The 20,484-nt window shown below is 37.2% G+C and overlaps 1 protein-coding gene across 1 annotated transcript in view; it reads left to right on the top strand.

The window, feature by feature from the left end:
- Positions 1-1,186: 1,186 nt before the first annotated feature.
- LYST (lysosomal trafficking regulator) overlaps positions 1,187-20,484 on the top strand; it is a 107,023-nt gene continuing 87,725 nt past the window's right edge. The window contains exons 1-4 of the mRNA XM_032216001.1: positions 1,187-1,297; positions 16,387-16,467; positions 18,104-18,302; positions 19,975-20,065. Of these exons, the coding sequence (XP_032071892.1) occupies positions 18,111-18,302; positions 19,975-20,065 (283 nt within the window). The 5' untranslated portion in view covers positions 1,187-1,297; positions 16,387-16,467; positions 18,104-18,110. The remainder of the gene's footprint in view (positions 1,298-16,386; positions 16,468-18,103; positions 18,303-19,974; positions 20,066-20,484) is intronic.

Here is a 20,484-nt window from a genome sequence, read left to right as displayed (position 1 = left end):
AGAACAATTCAGATGATTAAAAGCCTGGAGACTAAAGCATATAAAGAACGATTGTAGGATTTGGGTTTGGCTAGCCTAAAGAAAAAAAGGACTAGGGAGGACATGATAGCACTAGTCCAATATTTGAGAGGCTGTCAAAAAGCAGACAGGGTCAACTTATTCTCCAAAGCACCGGAGGATAGGATAAGAAACAATGGATGGAAACTAATCAAGAGGAGAAGCAACCTGGAATTGAGGAGAATTTTCCCAACAGTAAGGACAATTAACCAAAGGAACAGCTTGGTGTCAGAAGCTGTCAGAAGTTGAGGGTTCTTCATCACTGGAGGTTTTCAAGGAGAGACTGGAGAGTCACTTGTCTGAAGGGCACGCAGCACCCTCTCTGTGGGCATGCAACCATCGTCCCAGCTCAGCTCCACTGCACATGCATGTGCGCCTTGCGTGTGGAAGCAGGGTGCATGTGGGGGTCACACATTCATACGTGTGAGGGTGGGGTACATGTCAGGGACCACTGCATTTTGGGGGTTCACACACTTTGGGCACTTGGTACAAAAAAGGTTAGCCATCACTGGTTTAGGATCTGCTGCTTGAAGAGGGGGTTGGACTAGAAGACCTCCAAGGTCCCTTCCAGCCCTATTCTGATTCTATAGCGTGCTTGGCTACAGAATATGAGTATGTCATCTGCATTTGCAACCTTTGAGAAGGAAAAAAAAAGTCACCGAGAAATCAGATTAAAGCTGAGAGATCCCATATCGAGATAACAGTGGAATAGTAAAGGCAAAGTCCAAAAACTAGGTCACACGAAATCAAGATCCCGGAAGCCACGAATTCAAGAATCCGAGAAGGGGAATCCAAGCCCCCCCCCCCCGCCTCCGCCGCAGAACAACGCAGGCTTTTCCCAGCCGCTGCGTAAGAAACGGGCGTTCATTCAATGAGGTCAAGATTTAGAGCTACTTTCCTATTGGCCCTTTGGCTGTACGTGAGGCTGGAGGAGGGGGGGGGCGTCTCGGGCGGGAGGGGGCGGGACCCTCCTTGCGTGGCCCGGCGGGTGGTTTAGGTTCAGGGAGCTGCTGTTGCTGCCTCCGTCGCTGTTGCAACTGCTGGAGTGGGCGGGCTTTCGGGTTTCCCTGGCGACGGGAAGTGGGGGGGGGGGAAAGGGAGGGCTTTGAGGAGGCCGGATTCTGCTCTGCCATGGGCAGCAGTAGTTGGCCGCCGCCGGCTCCGCTGTCAAAGGGAGGAGGACGAAGCTGGCGGAAGGCCGGGCTGAGCAAGGCGGTTTTTGCGCGGGCGGCGGGAGCAGGTAAGCGGCGGGGAAGGAAGTGGAGGGATTCGACCAGGAGCTGGGGCCTAAAAAGCAAAGCAAAGCGAGCGAGGGGGCATCTCTCCTTGGTTGCTGGTTGGCACCGACAGACTTGCACCGCCTCGCTTCTTAAGCTGGCTCTCTCCGCCCCTGAAGAGCGGCTCTCGATGCCGCACTTGCTTGGGCTAAGGTTGCATCCTGCCGGGCTTTGCCAACCTTCCCGTTGGGCCGCTTTCCTCCGGGTTTGCGTGGGACACTGTCTCTTTGCTGGGTGGTAAAAGGGAGGGAAGAAGGGGGCTTAAAACTTGCAGGCACTTTGCCCTTCCTTTCTCCAGTCTTTTCTGCTTACCATAGGCATTTCTTCATTGAATGGTTGTCATCATTCCAACGACCACCCTTTTGCTCTACCTTTTATCTCCCGGTAGAGGAAAGGGGCGCCTTTAGATTTGGCAACCTTTTGGGACAGTTAGTAACTTTTGCGTTGGTTTTTTTTTTTTTAAACCAAGAATCAGATGGAGTTTGCTGTCCCTGAAGAGGGTCCTGCCTCCATCCTGTCAAGTGCAAATCGTTGTTTCATGGGGGTAAGAATAGGTTCTGTCTCGCTTTTCCTCTTGGATTCTCTGCATCATCATCATATCTGATACATTAGCAGCTTTGACCAGAACGCAGGACATGTTCTTGCCAGGGGACGGATACTCGCTTAAACCTCCCCCCCCCCCCCTCTGTCTGGGATCATCAGACTGGCTGCAAGAAAATGGTAGGGAAGCAGGGATGGTTAATTAGCTGTAGCAGCCCTGAAGTTGGGTACAGAAGGAAAACAATGCACTGTTAATCCCTGGCACCTTTTCTCATTAAAGCAGCAGCAGAATGCTGTTGCCAGGTGAAGGTGAGGACTTCATTCTAGCAGAGGATAAACCACAAGCCTTGCTGGGAATCTTGAATATGAAATGCACTTAGGGCTTTTCCTTTCCTGTACGGCCTTGGATAATTTCCTCATATTGTCTCTAATTGCCTTGGTTAAATTTATGATTCCCAGTGTTTTGTTTGTGCTGTACAAAACCCAAGAGTCGGCAGGTCACAAAATAGACTTGGGCCAATTCGTGTAAACACATAACTTGGTTATTGATGATATATTTGCATGATGCATTGACCTATAAACTGTCAAAATAGAGTGGGTTAATACAAAACGTAAGGAATAAATTATGTGTTTCAAATATTGAAAGCTGCCCAGACTTTTCAGAGTTGGACAATTTTAAAAAGCAACTTAAATAACCAAACCAATGTTAGACTAATCAGGCTTAATGTTTTGTTCAGATGCATTTATTAAGCTATCTGATCTGGTTAAACATGTTATATGACTACCTCTTTAAGTGTAAAAGCAAATTTGGAATAAAGAGAAAGAGTTAAAGAATGCTTTACTCACATCAGAGTCCCCCCAAAAGAAGAAAAATCTTCATTATTTGGGAGTTATCCCTCAGCATAAATGCCAAGCCCTCATAATTGGTTGATGCTATATCCAGACTTGATGTGAGCCTAGAAGAATTAAATTGGGATAAGCAAGCAATAGATTGTATTTCTTCTTCACTTGATTCTTTTTTGTGTGAATTTTAGTACAATCCTAAATTGTTTTACAAAGAAGGTTTATAATGTTACTATGGCTTACTTTAATGTAACGGTCATTATGATATAACACAAGGATAATACATCCCGAGATTAATGGAGATTTAGGAAATTTGCTTTGTATTATAGTTATAGCAAAGATATCTGACTGCTTAAAAATACTGAAGATAATCTATGTACTTTAATCTTTGAAAAGCTGTGATGGTTGTGTATCATATTTTGAGGAGGGCTTGATTCTTTTTATTTGTAGACTATAAATTTGAAATAGGTTAGGTTGAGAAATAATTGTGTATTAAGTTATATGAACTACTAGCTAGATGGATACTAGAACCTGTTATTTTATACATCTGCCAAAAGTTTTATCTTCTTCATTTTGGTATCTTAAACATAATCTGAATTTGTTATCTTTTCAGCCATTATGTGTTCTATGAAGAATTTATCCACTAATTTAGATAACTTAATCTCTGTTAGATTGCATGACATGTCATTTCTTACACTAAACAAACAGAGTTAAAGAATATAATTCTTTGCATGTTACCAGTGATCGTCTCTGAAGACAGCATTGAATGTGTTGCTTGTAAAAACATGTTAGGCACCACAAGTTTTTTCTCTATATAGAGACCAAATCTCATGCAGTGTGCAGGGCAGTTCTTATTTGACAATTTTAACTGGATTTTTTAAAAAAAGAGATACCCTAACTTTATAACAAATTATTACATTTGAGGGCCCTGCAGCAATTCCAACCAAATATGGATGTGTATTTTTTTATAGTTACATTTTACACATGACATTTCAGTGCCATGATGAAAATGAGCCTATTCATAAATATAAAACAGAGTTTAAAAATAAAACCCCTGATGTGTGCTATCAGAAACCTTATGGATTCTGTGTTTTAATACTAATTAAAAGGTTATATTTTAAAACCATTTCTCTCCTTGTGTTGAATTCTGGATGAAGATAATTGAATAAAACACAAACATGATTTCAAGCTAAATTCAAGAATTTACATTACATTCACATCCAGAAAATTTACGAAAGATCTGGAATGTAGATTCAAATTTAGAATATAAGCTAATGTCTAGAAGTGCAATACAGTAAGTTAACACGTTAAATAGATTATGAACTTAAAAAAGAGTAATTATAGTCTGGTGCTTCAGTTCTGAGCATCAAAGTAAATTTCTTATACCTAATAGTAATTATGTAACAAATATATGCTTTATTATTCCTTCTCTCCCTCTTTCTTGATGTAAAAGTTGTTAGATCATTCAACAAATGCTGGAAGTCCAGTCAAACGCCTTTCTAGCTGGATAGTGGATGGTAACATGTAATTCTGGATATTGAAAGAATGAAACACACACATATACCACCAAAATAAATGTGCAACTGAAACATGTAGATTGTTTATTGTAAACAAGAACTTTTGCTCACATGGACACTAGATAAGCTAGATACACTCTTTGGCCTTCTGAAAACCTGGCTCTGCAGCTGGCTTGGGGTTCTGATGGGGGTGTGTCTCCTACTTTGGAGGAAGCCAGTAGATTAGGAGAAGGTATCATCTTCAGCCTGTTTGCATACTGGTCCATTTTTATTCACTTTTTTGTTACCTTTTAATTTTTAAGGTTTAATGTTTTAAACATTTAAATTGTTTTGTATTGTTTCATAGTGTGTAAACTATCCAGAGTTGCTTAACAGTGAGATGGGCAGCATGTAAATTTAATACATACAAATATGAAGCATAAATAACACAGGTCTGCAAAAAAAAAAAATTCGAGAGCTGTTTTGGTTATTTGACGTAATCTTTATGTTTTTTGGTGAGCTGAATCCGAAAATGACCTCCATTTTGTCATAGGACATCACATTTCCTGACAATTTAGGTAACTATGTTAAATAAGGCAATACCTCAAAATAAATGGAAATAGACTTATAAAATTAAAGTTTTATTACAATATTTTCATGAAAATCCTTTTTTGAACTGAAATGAGCTCACCTACCCACACTAAACTCGATTCTTCTTCCTTGTGAAGCTCCTCTTGGTGCATTTACGCTTGTGAGTAGCATCTGGAATGTCTCTCTGAAGCATCCAACAGTAGTCTGCCATCATTGTAATGCTTCATTTTCCCTGGTATCTCCTTTCCATCTCTTTAATGTCTTGGTGGAATCGTTCACCTTGTTTTTCACTCACAGCCCCCAAATTTTCAGGAAAGTAGTCAAGGTGGGACTGGAGGAAATGCACTTTCAAACTCATCAGGCAACCCTAAAGCTTGAAATGCTTTCAGCGTTCTTCCGACAATCTTTTTGTAGTGAGGATCTTTGTTATTGCCTAAAAATTTCTGTATGACTTCTTTAAATGCAATCCACCCTTCTTTTTGAGGATCCGTCATGGTATTGACAAACTCTTGATCAACTATAAGCCTTCTAATGTCTGGTCCGATGAACACATCTCCCTTCAATTTTGCCTCGGACAGGCATGGAAACTTGGTGACCAAGTATTTGAAGCATTATCCATCTCTTGGGAGTGATTTTATGAATTACTTCATCAATCCCAATTTTATGTGGAGAGGTGGTAGAAGAACTTTATGGGAAGGTACCAAAGTTTCTCGGAGAACATTTTTTTCACCGACTGTTAGCACCCTTGGCTGCCAACTCTTCTTGGTCCAGTGATTTTGTCGGTCTCGACTGTCCCATAGACACAGAAAACAAGGATATTTGGTATACCCAGCTTGTTGCCCGAGCAGCATGCACAAGACATTCAAGTCCCCACACACTTGCCAACCATGGTCTTCATATTTAAGTTTACGAAGAACCAATTCCAAGTTCTCGTAGGTTTCCTTCAAGTGTACGGAATGACCTACAGGTATTGAAGCGTAAAAACCGTTGTGGAGTAAAACTGCTTTGAGACTTCTTTTTGAAGAATCTATAAAAAGACACCATTGCTCTGAATCATATTGGATTTTAAATTGACCCATCAGACCTTCGACATTGATGCAATAAACCAACTTGTCTTCCTGGATTAAGTAAGGAACGAACTCCTTTTCACGAACCATGAAGATCACACTCCTGGCAACAATAAATTTGTGCTTTTCAGCCTTGATCCGAGAAACTCAGTGGCATCTTTGGGAAGATTCAAGTCTCTTACTAAATCATTCATTTCCTCCTGAGAAAAGAATTTTGGTCTTGTATCATCTTCAAAGTCAGAACTTGATTTGTCATCTGGTTCAGGTATGACTTCACCTTCATCGGAGCTAGGTATCTGTTCTAAGGTAGCAGGGGGCTTGGGTACTGATATATCTGTGCCATGGGGGATGGGACAAATTGCTGAGTGAAGATTGGGGTATGAAATGGAATGCTTCCATTTGGAATTAAACCCTTTCACATCGCATGAACAAAAGTATCACTATGGTTCTTTTGCTCTCGCCATACTATAGGAATCCCATAACGGAAAGATTTTTTCTTACCCTTGAACCAGTTTTGGAGGTCCTCAACATACCATTTGCACACTTTATGAGGTGCCCAAACTTTATCTTGATCTCTAATTTTTAGTCCAAAGTATGCAAAGTATACTTTTTTCATAAAGTCTGTAATATTCTGCTGTTGCTTCAACACTGTATATTCACCACAAATGAAACAGAAACTGTCTGGTGAATTAATACACTTTCGCAGAGCCATAACATAACGGTTGAAGAATGACAAGCTAACATTAATTGTGATGAAAAAGTGTGAACAGCCTAGAACCAAGAACCTGATGATGATTTGTGCACAAGTGTGGCATGCAGGAGAGAGCAGCTCTGTGTTTGTACATGAGACTTCACAGTGCTGGTCACGCCCCCTGCACTGACCGGAGATGCTGCTATCTGCCCTGTGTCTCCCACTGGATTCTTCAGGAAAGATTAACCCCTTCTACCATTAGAAGCACAGACTTAAAACTTCCTTAGCTTATGTATATATTGCTGACCATCAGATTTACAGTGCTATATTTTTTTACATAGCTTGAACAAACCCTTTAAGGTTTTTTTTTGGCATTTTATATCTTAAATCAGTGGTCCCCAACCTTTTTATCGCCGCGGACCAGTCAGCCTGTGATAATTTTACCGTGGCCCGCTGAGCGTGCGCAGGGGTGGGGGGGCGTTGTTCGCGACGACACATTGATTGTTGCAAAACATCAGCTTGCCCTCCCCCCCAAAAAAATGTTTTTAATTTTAACACCATTTTTAATTACCAGGATAGTACACCAATGACAGCACCATGATCAGAAAATGTTAGATGTTGCATTATTTTCAATATGTATTTGTAAATATATGCCAAATAGATTGCAATTGCTTTCTGGACTTCCTTTAAATTTGCAGGTAAATGCTGCAATAGATATATAGCTCCCATCAGATTGATGATCACCCAAAAATGTTATTCATTGAATTCACTGTGAATCCTTTCTTAGTAAGTGCATTCAAGCCAGCCTACTACTATTTAGAATTTTTCTAAATACATCCTACATACAACCATGATGCAGGAGTTTTCATTCAGCAAGAAAAAGGACTTGAGCCAAGTCAACATCTGGAAATCTTATCCCAGTCATATCCAACCTAGCTTATTTTTTGAGATCACCTCAAGGCGAGCTGGAGCGGGACGCGCTGCGCCACGAGTTGGAGAGCTTGGAGAGGCTGAGTGCGCAACTTGGAGAGCTGCGTCTCCGCCGCCTGGAGCCCGAGCTGGCCCGGCGGCAGCAGCAGCTGGAGGGGCTGTGGGCCGACTGCGCCGCTCTGGAGGCGCTGCTGGAGCAGCTCCTGGCCGAGCACGAAGGGCTGCAGGAAGCGCACAAGCCGGGCGCTCCGAGAAGCGGCAGCTGGCCTCCGACTACGCGCTGGTGCTGAGCTGGAGCTGCGCGCAGAGCCTGGAGCGATACGAGGCCGAGTTGTGGGCGCTGCAGGAGCTGGAAGGGGGCTGCCTGGGCCAACAGGACCTGCGCAAGCTGCGCGCGCAGAACCAGGAGAGCCGCCGGCGCCTCGAGGAGCTGTGGCGCCGCTGCCGGGAGCTTTGCGCGCTGGGCGAGCGGCTGGAAGAGGAGCGGCTGGCGCAGCAGGAGAGCCACGGCGCCCAGCTGCAGTGATCATGGCCCCCGGCCGCTGCGCGGCCCGGTGCCAGGTACTCCGCGGCCCGGCACCGGTCCGCGGACCGGGGGTTGGGGACCAAGGTCTTAAATGCATTTATGTGAATTAATTAATAGTAATTTGGACTTTAAATTTGGTTAAAAACCCATAATATAAAAAAATACCAAAAATTATTTTTTTAAAATAAACTTGAAGACAATTTTGCATGTTATGGCAAATCATGACGTCTAGGAGTTTTTTCAATATTTTTTTGTTTTCAGCACACCAAAATACAGGGAAATTAGATGAAAATAATCAAACAGCTTTTTAGTCGCAGACCTGTGAATCATTTGCTTCATTCCCTGTGACAAATCAGCAATATGTCAACAAAGCAAGAAAAGAATTAGAAAGTTCAATCTTCCAAAAGAATAATTGGCTCATGATATCAGTGTGTGAAAGGGTATAATCATCTATTTAGGCTATCGTTCTATAGATTTATTTGCAAAACTATTTTAGAACACAATTTAATATTGAAATGAAGGAATGAAATAATTCAAACTCACGTAATTCTAGTCTAGAAGAACAGATATGGTCCCAGCTCATTTGCCGGCTCAAATTACATTATGTACTCCTGTGATCATAGTGGTAGCATTAATATATTGTTATGTTTATGTATGTGGAAGGAAAACCTCTAATCTGAATGGTATTGGGACACTTCTAGAACTAGCTGATGCCTGCATATTGTGGATTTAATTCAGTTTTTTATAATGTAGCAAAATGCCTAAGGCTAAATATCTGTGCTTGTAATGTAGTTGTGAATGAAAAAATTAGCACTTAGAATAGCTTTCTATTGAGCTGGATCATTGGCCTATCTGTTTCAATATAGCTATGACTGGCAGCTATACTTTATCTATTGTTAGAATAAACAAATAGAATGTCAAGCAAAGACCATTCTCATTCTCTGTTACCAAGAGCTTTTATATGAAGATGTATGAGATTGAAATGAGATATTATGCAAAGAAAGCACTCCTGTTGTCCTAACAGATTGCCACTGGCTGTTTTGTCTAAACTTTGATCACCTGCAGTTACAGAGGATATGGCTACAATTGGTCCTCTTTTACAGTAAAGTTTCATATACTGTAATCAAATTATGTTATATATGTCAAATAAAGCTTTTTTGATACAGAAATATATTTGTCTTCATCAGGCTTTGTTTTGTACTATAGTCATTCAGTTAACTTCCTAATGTTTTATGCTGGAAAAGCTTAGCTGGATAGATATTAGCTGCTAAAACATGACTACCTAAAGACTGAATAATTGCCAAATTTCTTTGTAAAGTGCAGTAATTAGGAACATAAGGACATTTATTAAAAATAGCCATACTCTACCTTTATTGTTGTATAATGAAATACTTATGGTTCCTTTTTTATTGCACATCTTTATGTATAATTTAGGATACATTTTATGTCTAGATAGTTTAACATGGGTAGAGATTTTGGTGCATCCAAGTGGATATGCATTTTCAACAACCCCAACCTTTTACTAAATGAAAAAGGATTAACACCATAAAACTGGCCCATCAGGCTAAAATATAAATAAACTACAAGCTCCATAATTGTGTTTCAGAAATAGACATTCTAGATGTTTAAGATTAGCCACCCTAAGATAAAAGATTGTTATTTTAGGGTGACTAATCTTAAATATCTGGAATATCTATTTCTAAAACATGATTGTGGAATTTGTAGTTTGTTTATATTTTAGCTTGATGAGCCAGTTTTTATGGTGTTAAGTTTCATTTCTTGTTGGCATTGTGGTCAGTTAACCCACAGCTTTAGGATGTGCCTACTTCCTTTTCAGAAAGTCTTTTCATGAAGTCTCAATATAGTATTGAAAGATTCTTTGCAAATCTTTTGCTTTCAACTAGATTCTTTTATGTTGGTTGTGTTATCAAGGATTTTTATTCATTTGCTTGTTGATTAAGCTACATGTCCTTTCTTTTCTTTGGAAGCATAAGTTGGCATACATAGTACACCCTTTAAGAGATGGCTGATCCGAAGCCACCTTATGAGCTTCCATGGTTGAAGCTGGACTTGAACCTTTATTCAAGATTTTAATTACTATGCACACTGCCTCTTCACACAGATTTGCATACCAAAACCATTCTAATTTTGTGTGAGATACCATAATTACAATGGTTGCTATTCTGCTTGAGCTGAATGTACAACACTAACTAGATATTACTGGGGAAATTTGATAGTAAGATCCTTTAGGAAAGTTGGTTAGTTATAACATTAGATTATTATTAGATTGGTCCTCTTTAAAGAACAGCCTAGAACTTTTCTGACCTTCCCTCTGTATAATTGCTTTGGGTGGAGTTGTTTGTTGTAAGGGCTGAGTCAGAGGCTCTGCAATATATCTATCTGCTGACTTAAAATAGTTTTTCCCCCTTCCATTTATGTGTCAGTATTATTTTTTGTATGTTAATGTGAGATGAATGCAGGATCATTTTGATTTTTCTGGTTTGGTGTAGAGAATTGTAGTTTGTTATTATTGCTCCTATTGGGAGTGCCTTGTTTTGGATTCAGGAGTGCTGCTCTAGTACTACAGTGTACAAAATAAATTTACTCTGAATTCCCTCTCTGGAAGAACATTTCCACTTTCTGCAGAAATAAAATTTCCTTTTAATGCCATGGATCACATGTGTAGTGGAATGTAGCTCATCTAATCCCTTCTCACAAAGCATTTTAAAAGTGGAAGTAAATCGTTATTTTCACTGAAAGTCTAAAGTGAAAAGCAGTGAAATATGGTACATGTTGTGTAACTTAATAATGAGTATCGTGCAATGCTGATTTTGGCTTGTTTAGAGATCACACACAAAAACAAAGAAAAAAGCTTGCCTTCAAGCTTATCTTTAGAATAGAGACTGTTATGAGAAATTATTGACTAATAATCTAGTAGTGATGGTAGTTTCATCTGTTTGAAAAGCTAATGTATCAGTATTGTATTGTTACTTTCAAAAGAAGATTGAGGATACATTAGCTTTTCAAATAGGTATGTATCCATTGTATTTTAACATTTTAAGAAGTCAAGTAATAAGCCAGTTGAAGAATCACTTTATAATTAACAAATAATTAACATACCACAAAATATTTGTAACTTACTCTAAAGCAGTATAATGGTGTGTTCATGGAAGGACAGAATGTTTTAAGTGGTCTTAGCAAATGGTGTTAATTATCATGGGCTAGACATATCTACCAAGCAATTTACTGGAACTGGGCTTATGCTTTGCTCTCTATTATTCATTCCTATTGATTATATGTCACCAAGTCAGTGTTGACAGTGACCACATAGATAGATTTTCTTCAATGCAACCTATCCCTAATCTGGTATTTAATATCTTCAAGTGATGCATCCACGTCCACTGCAACTTGGGCCATCCACCTTGCTGCTGATCACCCATTTCTTCTCTTTCTTGTCATCTTTCCCACAATTAGAGCCTTCTACATAGAGTTAGGTCTTTGCATATTGTGAGCAAAGTTGGAAAACTTCAGCCTGGTCATTTGCATATGCAAATTCTGGGTTGATCTGTTGAATAATCCATTTTTTTTCGTAGCTGCCCATGGTATTCTCAAGAGTCTTCTCCAACACCAAAGTTCAAAAGCATCAATACAATTTCTATCTTGCTTCCTGAAAGTTCAACTTTCATTTCCATAGATTGTCATTGGGGAAACCATTGCCTGCATGATTCTGATCTTTGTAGGTAGACATATTATTGTCTGCTGAATATCATGCCCATGGATTTGATTACTATTCTATGAAGTACTAGTCTGCAATTATTTCTTGATTGCTTGTTCCTTACCCGTTGATCCTAAATGACAGAAGTTACCTACCACTTCAACATCTAATTGTCAGTTCTAAGTCTAGTTGTACCTATTGTCATTATCTCGATTTGTTTATATTTAATTTTAGTCCCATTTTTACACTATGCTCCTTGATTTTTATATCCCAAAACTCATGTATTCTGATTTCTGCGTGACTTTAGAGAATGGTTCCCTATGTTATACATGAACACATATATAGTAACATACATAATACTAATAGTAAGCTAAGGCCATCATCAAAAAACAAAAGTGTAAAAGCACAAAAACAAATATCTTAACAAATTTAATAAGTGTTCCTTTAAGTCATTTGTAAATATGTTGAATATTCTTGGGCCAAGGACAGAGAAAATTCTGGGAAAGCCCCACAGTTATTTCTTTTCAGGATGATGCAAAATATCTTCTGAGTGTGCTTATTCATTTAGTTAAAAACCTACGGTGTTGCTATATCTTCTATTTCACTTTATCCATCTGCCCACAAGGATATCATGACAGAATCTATAACATGCTTCAGTGAAATCAAGATATACATCATTCACAGCATTCCCTTGGTCTACTAAATTGATAACTTTGCCATAAAAAGGTCTGCCATCCACCCTATATCTAGTTATCTTGCCCAAATTTAACTCCTTAATTATTGGGTTTTTATATATGTATTGGAATGTCATATTTATTGAAGTCAAAATAATTCTGTGCACAACATTTCTACAATCTGTATACATAGTTATCCAATTTTTAAAATATAATTAATTTTACAATGAAATTCTACTTCATTATTTTCAAAATGCTTATGGATTAGTAATTTTAAAATCTGATTTTTGTTATCAGACTGACATCCCAAATTCACTATTCTTCATTTTGAAACTTTCTTCATACATTCTTCAAGATTTTTCAGAAAAAATCGTTCAGAATCTTATCAGAATCTTATTAGTTGGGATGCACTCAATCCTGCCCAGGAGAAGTGAATTTATTCAGTCAGTAAATGTTCAATAATTTCTATCAAAGTTGGGCTAGAATCCCTTTAACCTGCACTTCTAGTAGTTCATTGGGATACATGCCATCTTCTCAACAAATTCAAATTTAAAACAGTTCATTGTTTTCTTATCTGAGTTCTGGTAGAAATAAGCAGATGTGATCATGAAAATATATGAACCATTTAAACAAATAAACATTTCTCAATATTTGCATATCAAGTTGGTGGATTATATAACATTTGAAGGGAATGCGGATACTTTTTCCATCATCTGTTTTCCCCGGTGAACATTATAACCTTGGATTTATAATGATTTAAAAGATGATATGTGCAAATTAAATTTAGTAGATATTTGAAGCTATTAAGAAAATAGATGATAGAATTATTTTTGCCCATACTTTTGTGATATGTATAATTAAATGTGTCAGTAATTTAAATATCTTTAAAAATGGTCCCTAAATGTCAGTTTTGTTGAATAAGTATTTACTTAGATAAATGGAATAGAAGGCAGGTGACTTCTTTTTAATTAATAGTGATTTGAGTATATTGCTGTCTGCTATAATACAACCTCAAATATGTGCTTTTGGAGTATACATATTCTAAAAGCATATATTTGAAGTTGTATTATATATACATTTTATAAAAAGAAGCAGTACTTAGATAAGGTTAAGGAATTCTTAAACAATTATGAAACTCACCTGTCTCCAGATTTCCAACTTCTCTAAAATATGAGTAGTTCTGAAGAAAAAAAGGCTATATTTTCCAGAAATCCAGAACTATTGTAGGAAGCGTCTTCCTTTTTTACCTTCTTTAAAATGATGCTTACTATATGCATTTTATAAGGACTTCTATTACAAATTCAAAATCTGCTGTCAAGTTCATTAAGGCATCTTTTAAATTCATTAAATATTTTTGACTGAACATTGTAGTTCTGATATAAGCACAGGTTTCTTTAAAAAAAAAATCAGTTATTTGCAAATCAGTCCTACCACAGGGAATCCTGTGCACCTGAATTTCCAGAGAGACAGATAGAAAAACCCAGATTAAGAATTCATATGGGAAGGGTAAAGGGATTACAGATAAGCTGTAGAACATGGGATATGAATAAAAGAAATATTGCTTTTTTAGATAGAGACTGGTGATTTTTCAAACAAATGTAAAACCAACTTAGTCCAGAAATGCTTTGTTATATGAAGGCATTCTAATTATAGAAGGAGTATAAATTGGTCCAAGAGGTACAGATTCCAGTTTGAGTTATCTTTTTCTCTTCTTCTTTCTTTTTCTCTTTTACCGTGCACATTCTCATGCAGAATTATTATTGATTCAAGTTCACTATGAGGCAAAAATGGCAAGCTTTGCTAAGTTGCTAAGTTTTTCAACCCATGGTTGCCATGCCACATCAAAGCTGATTAAGCCTTGCTTGTTCATTGCCCCTTTGCTCTGAGTTACCAGAAACAATGACCACAATCCATTGCAAGTGCAGATCCAGAATTTTGGAGGACAGCTCTCATTAGCATGTGATGCCTTGGGGCACTAGTCAGGTCCACTGTTACAGGAAACTTGCCAAGTTGAGTTAACATAAGCCATTGTGTCAGTCTTCTCTCTAGAGTGTCCCTTATGGCCTAACCTGCACATTTATGTGGCGTTCAGTGCCTTCCCTTGTTTGGCAAGAATATTAAGATAATATATTTGCATGCTTTTACAAGCAGTGAAGCCAAGAAGGTTTATTATTAGTCACACACCTTGAATTGAGTGTCCATAGCAATGCATGCCTCAATTAGAGAAAAGCATTTCTGGCAAACAGTTCAATTATTGTGGTTTCTCCCAATGTTATTATTGCTCTTATAAAACAAGGTTGCAATCATATCAGTGGGCAAAGTGCTTGACTTTCCAGATTGATACCCAATTAAAGTAATTCATCCATTTTTTTTGTACAATTATTTCTGTGCTGTTTATGCCATCTCAATGTTCGAATTGAAGGAATGGAAAAACAGCTCCTATGCCATTTTAGTTAGATATAAATGGATTATTTTTAGTCCTCAGATGTGAGATACGAATATAAACAAAACAGAGCAATTAGTTAATGTAAACTTTCCATTCATGCTATTTCATAATGTGCGTTCTTGGCTTATTAATTAAATTTTGTTCAGAAAAATCCTTGTATAATAAACATTTGTTACATAACAGAATAACAGAGTTGGAAGGTCCTTGGAGGTCTTCTAGTCCAACCTCCTTCTCAGACAGGAAACCCTATACAGTTTCAGATAAATGGTTGTCCAATCTCTTATTTAAAACTTCCAGTGTTGGAGCATTCACAACTTCTGGAGGCAAGTTGTTCCACTGATTATTTGTTCTACCTGTCAGGAAATTTCTTCTTAGTTCTATGTTGTTTCTCTCCTTGATTAGTTTCCACCGATTACTTCTTGTCCTGCCCTCAGGTGCTTTGGAGAATAGCTTGACTCCCTCTTCTTTGTGGCAACCCCTGAAATATGACACTACTGTCATGTCACTCCTATTCCTTCTTTTCAGTAAACTAGATATACCCAATTCCAACAACTTTTCTTTATATGTTTTAGTCTCCAATCCCCTAATCATCTTTGTTGCTCTTCTCTGCATTCTTTCTAGAGTCTCAATATGTTTTTTACACCGTGACAACCAAAATTGGATGTGGTTTTCCAAGTGTGGCCTTACCAAGGCATTATAATGTGGTATTAACACTTCACCTGATCTTGATTCTATCCCTCTGTTGATGCAGCCTAGAAATGTATTGGGTTTTTTGGGCAGCTGCAGCACACTGCTGGCTCATATTTAAGTGATTTTTATTATATATATATATTTATTATACTATTTAGTTTATATAGCACTTTAAAGGCTTTGGTCACATTTGAATATTTTGCAAAGGTGAATTTGGAAGAGATAATTTGGGAGAGATGTTGTAGCAGGAAGCTACTTTCAACCAGTCTGTTCAAACTGTTTCTTTCTAAATCAGTTTTCTTTGAAAGAATATTTAAATTTTAAAGAAATTAGAGCACATTTTAAAACATAACCTTTATTAATTGCCTTTTCTATTTCTTAATAAATTAAGTAAAAGTCTTAAGGTCAAAAACACATGAGTCCAGGAAATAATTATATAAATAATCAGATTTTCATGGGAACTAAATTGTTTAGTTTGCTTTAACTATTGTAATTAAAATTTTCAATAGAAAGTGATTTAAAAAACACACAATTCTTGAATACTAGCTATAATGTTCATTTTGGGTCATTTTCTAATTACCTTTTTACATATTCACTTTGAACACAGCCTGTCTTTAATAATTAATTATGTTCTGTATTCTGCTGATTTCTTGTATACATTTGGAGAAAAATGAGAGCAGTATAGATTAAGCATATAGCATACAATATGCAGCCTTTAGGAATGAAGTTGTGTTTTTTAAGCGAGCTTTTAATTTGTGAAGGATTCTAACAATTATTTTTAGGTACATTTTTTATTAGCCATAGTATGCATTTTATTTATTTCATACATGCCTTGTTTTACAGGTCAGTCGCTAACAGACATACTGAGAACATATCTATTTAACGCTTGATAATTACTATCAATGAGAGAGGAAGTGTAATCTGGTGAGTTTTGGGGACTGAGCGTATTTAAAAATATTTAAATAAGCACAAAAGTGTACTGAATCAAGATGTCGAAGATTGTAGAAAACAGGATAATTCCCTTACAATTCTACTGCTTGCAATAACAACGAAATTATAATTATAGAAGTTAAATAGTAGGTCTTCCTCTGATGCAGGATAATTTGTATGACCCTAAATCTTATATAGGTTTTCATGTGTCTGAAGTAAACTTGGGATACTTTATAGACTAATAGTATCTAATAAACAGTCTGGAGTACTGCTGACATGAATCTCACTTGACCTTTAAAAAAAAATGTGTGTACCTTACAACATATTTCATTAGTACCATAATTTAATTGTGAATAAAATGGATAATCAAACTTGAAGCTTCCAGTGTTTCCATGTATAGACATTTCCTCCTTTCCATCTCAGAATTATGTAAATTTGAATTTATATAAGACAGTGATGGCTAACCTTTTCCGGACTGAGCACCCAAAGTGTACACACACGTGAATGTGCACCTGCCAAACCCCCCAAATGGAATGCGCGCACAGCCTCTGTGCATGTGTGCACCCCCTGCATGCGCCCTTCCCCCTGTGCATGCGCACATGCCCCCCGTGCACATGCCCTGCCCTGTGCATGCGTGGCAGAGACCTGCCGACCAGCTGGTTGGCGGGAGGCACGCGTGCATGTGCAGTGGAGCTGAACTGAACTAAACCCACAGAGAGGGTGCTGAGTGCCACATGTGGCACCTGTGCCATAGGTTCGCCATAAGACATTCTTCTTCCTTCTCCACTTATTTTTCTTTGCATGTAATGCATTAGAAGTAATTTCCTAGGAAGGATTTTTGAGAACTATTTTAAACAGCTAAATGTAGCAATCCTTGCAGAAACCCTTATTTTGCTTTCTTATCAGGGAAGATATATGAGGACCATCCTAATTTTTATACAGCTTATTAAAATTTTAAATTTGTGCATAAATTTTAAATACATGCTTTCATATTTCCTCTAAGGTACTCCTGTTTTAATATTCTCCTCTTTTTCTCTGTCCTCAGATGAGAACAGAATGTATCATACTGTAACTTTTCCAAAGCTAATTCTGTTAATAGCTTTTCAAAATGTTTTGATGTCCATTTATTTGAAACTGAACAGTTTTGCAAAGATTTAAAGAGTTGAGAATGTGTCGATCATTTTTTTTAGAAATGTTAGCTTATTGTATAAATTATTTATTTTAAAAAAATCAGTATCTGTCCTGTATGTATGCCAATAATATGCATATTGTTTAATTATAATCGATTAAATACTGATAGGCTTGCAATATAAGGTGATTTCTCACATATCTTTTTCTAATATATGGGGAAAGTATTCTAATCTAGGAAACAAAATATTTAGTACTATAGTATAAATTATAGTAGCAGCCAGTTAACTGACAAATGGTGTCGCTCTTTTAGGTTGCTAAACCTTGCCAGGAAAATTGCAGGGACTAGCCGAGGCAGTTACCAGGAGTCAAAAACTGACTCAAAGTCACAAATTTTAAAAAATGATACCTGTACAAACTATATAAACTGTTCTAGCTTCCTTACATCTTTGGAAATCATGTTTTTTATTAATGTTGAAAACCTTTTGTTTATTCGTGACAGCTCAGACATGAGCACTGCGAGTAACTCTCTGGCACGAGAGTTTTTGTCCGATGTTAGCCATCTTTGCAATGCAGTGGACCAAAGGGTGGAAGCCAGGGAGGAAGAGGAAGAGAAAACACACATAGCTGCCCTTGGACATTACCTTATTCAAGGTCGTGGATTCATTTTGCTTACTAAACTTAATTCCATCATTGATCAGGTAAATGTTGTTTTCACATTTGTCAAAATAGGATGCATTTAGCTGGAAAAATATCTATTTGAGTGAAAAAAATATGATACATATCCTTCATTGCACTTACAGTATAATTATAAAGAAGATTAACTAATTGGGATCACTTTCATATTCTGTTTTGAAATTGGATTTTTATATCAGCCAGGATCAGGATGACAGATGCATTTTACAATCTTATTGGTCGTATTTTATGGTTCACACAAAAGCCTTCCATTGGGACAGGGCTGTCAAACTCCCGGCCCGCGGGCTGGATGCATCACAGGCTGGCCATACTCCACACCCAGTTTAGCAAAGGGGATAAAAGTCCTGATATGCCATGTGACACCGCCGTGATAACATGAGTTTGACGCCCCTGCATTAGGCCAACATTGTAAGATAGAAACTAGTGCTGTAGCTTTTAGCCACTGTACTAATAATGTAGGACATGGTGGGTATTTTACCCACATGAAGTAATCAGATATGAATGATTTGAAGGATAGGATCTCTTTCCAGCCAGTTCACTCATAGGTTAACTAAACTTGGTAATTTTTTCATAATACATTGAATCATAAATTAAGTAAATAGGCAGGTTTAAATTTCTTGCTATTTAAAAATAAACCAGAGTTGCAATTTATCAATTTAACCTGGTGTGGAAATGCAGACAGTACAAATTTAATAACCTGATTAAGCCATTACTGTCTTAGACAATATTACTTCTATTTGTTATTGTTTTATTTTTGTGGCTATACAATATTTTTGCAGTTATATGTCTGTTTACCTTGGTGTTGTCACACTAATGGTATTTCTTTTCCAAATTGGTTATTTCATTTACCATTTTAATGTGAATATTAAACCGGATTTGGAGACAAGGCAAGAACCCATTATATTCCTAGTATTTTCTGGAATTGATTAAGCTAATAAAAAGAAAAATCTGTCCTGGGGCCAATCTATCCAGAGATCAAAGAAAAACCTGATTGAAATTGATGTAGGCTTCAGTATCATTTAAAAATAACTGGTAAAAATGATCACGGTATCTGTTGTCTCACTGGATTAAATAGAAAGGTAAAGGAGGGCACCCCTATATTACTAATGTACAGGTTAAAAAGGGCGTGCAATAAAACTGAATTCTGTGAAGCAATTGCCATAGTAAAATACGGTAGTCCAAAAATGTTATGAAACAGTACTCCAAACTTCTGCCAGCTGTTCTAAAATGTTATTGTAAATTTAGCTGTGTTGAAATCTAAGGGGAAGTCTAAGGAACACATTGATTATGTAAGGCATTTCCAGTCTTAAAGCCATACCTTAGGTTAAATTGAAAGAACTAGAGAAAAATCTTGAGAGATGGAAGAAAGAAAATTTCTCAGGATTAGAGCTCAATTGAATTACAGGTAGTCCTCAATTTATGATTGGTCACTTAGTAACTGTTTCTGACTGACCTGAAAAGGGGGACTCCATTGCAGTTATTACTTTGAGGATTACCTGTAACTTTTTTCACTTCAGGTTAAATGGTTAAAATGTTAATACAGAATGCTGTAAATTGGTATTAGAAGCTTTGGAAAAAAAAACCCCAATAAATCTTTAATCCAGGTTTGATTATGAATGTATGGTAAATTATTTTTCAGAATTATCCCAAAATCATGAGTTTTTGTTTCTTTAATAGGAGCTTACCTGTCGAGAAGACCTTCTTACTCTCCTTCTATCGCTTCTGCCACTAGTATGGAAAATACCTGTGGAGAAAGAAAAGGCCATAGGTAAATTCTCTGTAATCTTGATGCATAAATTTAAAATATGTTTTATAATTATAAGTTGAAATACATTTTTCCAGATAAGTGATCATCTAAAATTTCTGTGCATATAACCATATAAAAGCAAGGTTGTTTAATAGGTATCGTAGAGCTTTTTTACAATTGTATTCTACATCTCTCCATTGCCTTATAAAATGTACTTTTTAAAGTGCTTCATAAATATTCATGACAACTTGGAAAAATGAAGAGTCATATATTGTAGACAGGGTACTGAACCGAGTTGTGTCTGAAATTAAACTGAGGGGTTTGTTTAGCTTTGATTTAAAGAGTTCTTATTCAAAGTTTGGCATCAGTTTTTGTGTTCAAGGGCTAATTTTTGTACTACAGCTAGTTTCATTAAATTCTTTTCCCAAAATAAATAATCT

The sequence above is a fragment of the Thamnophis elegans genome, chromosome 4, assembly GCF_009769535.1.
Source record: "Thamnophis elegans isolate rThaEle1 chromosome 4, rThaEle1.pri, whole genome shotgun sequence".
In the NCBI taxonomy this organism is placed as follows: domain Eukaryota; kingdom Metazoa; phylum Chordata; class Lepidosauria; order Squamata; family Colubridae; genus Thamnophis; species Thamnophis elegans.
The sequence above is the reverse complement of the archived record's forward strand: the minus strand, read 5'-3'. Positions and strand labels throughout refer to the sequence as shown.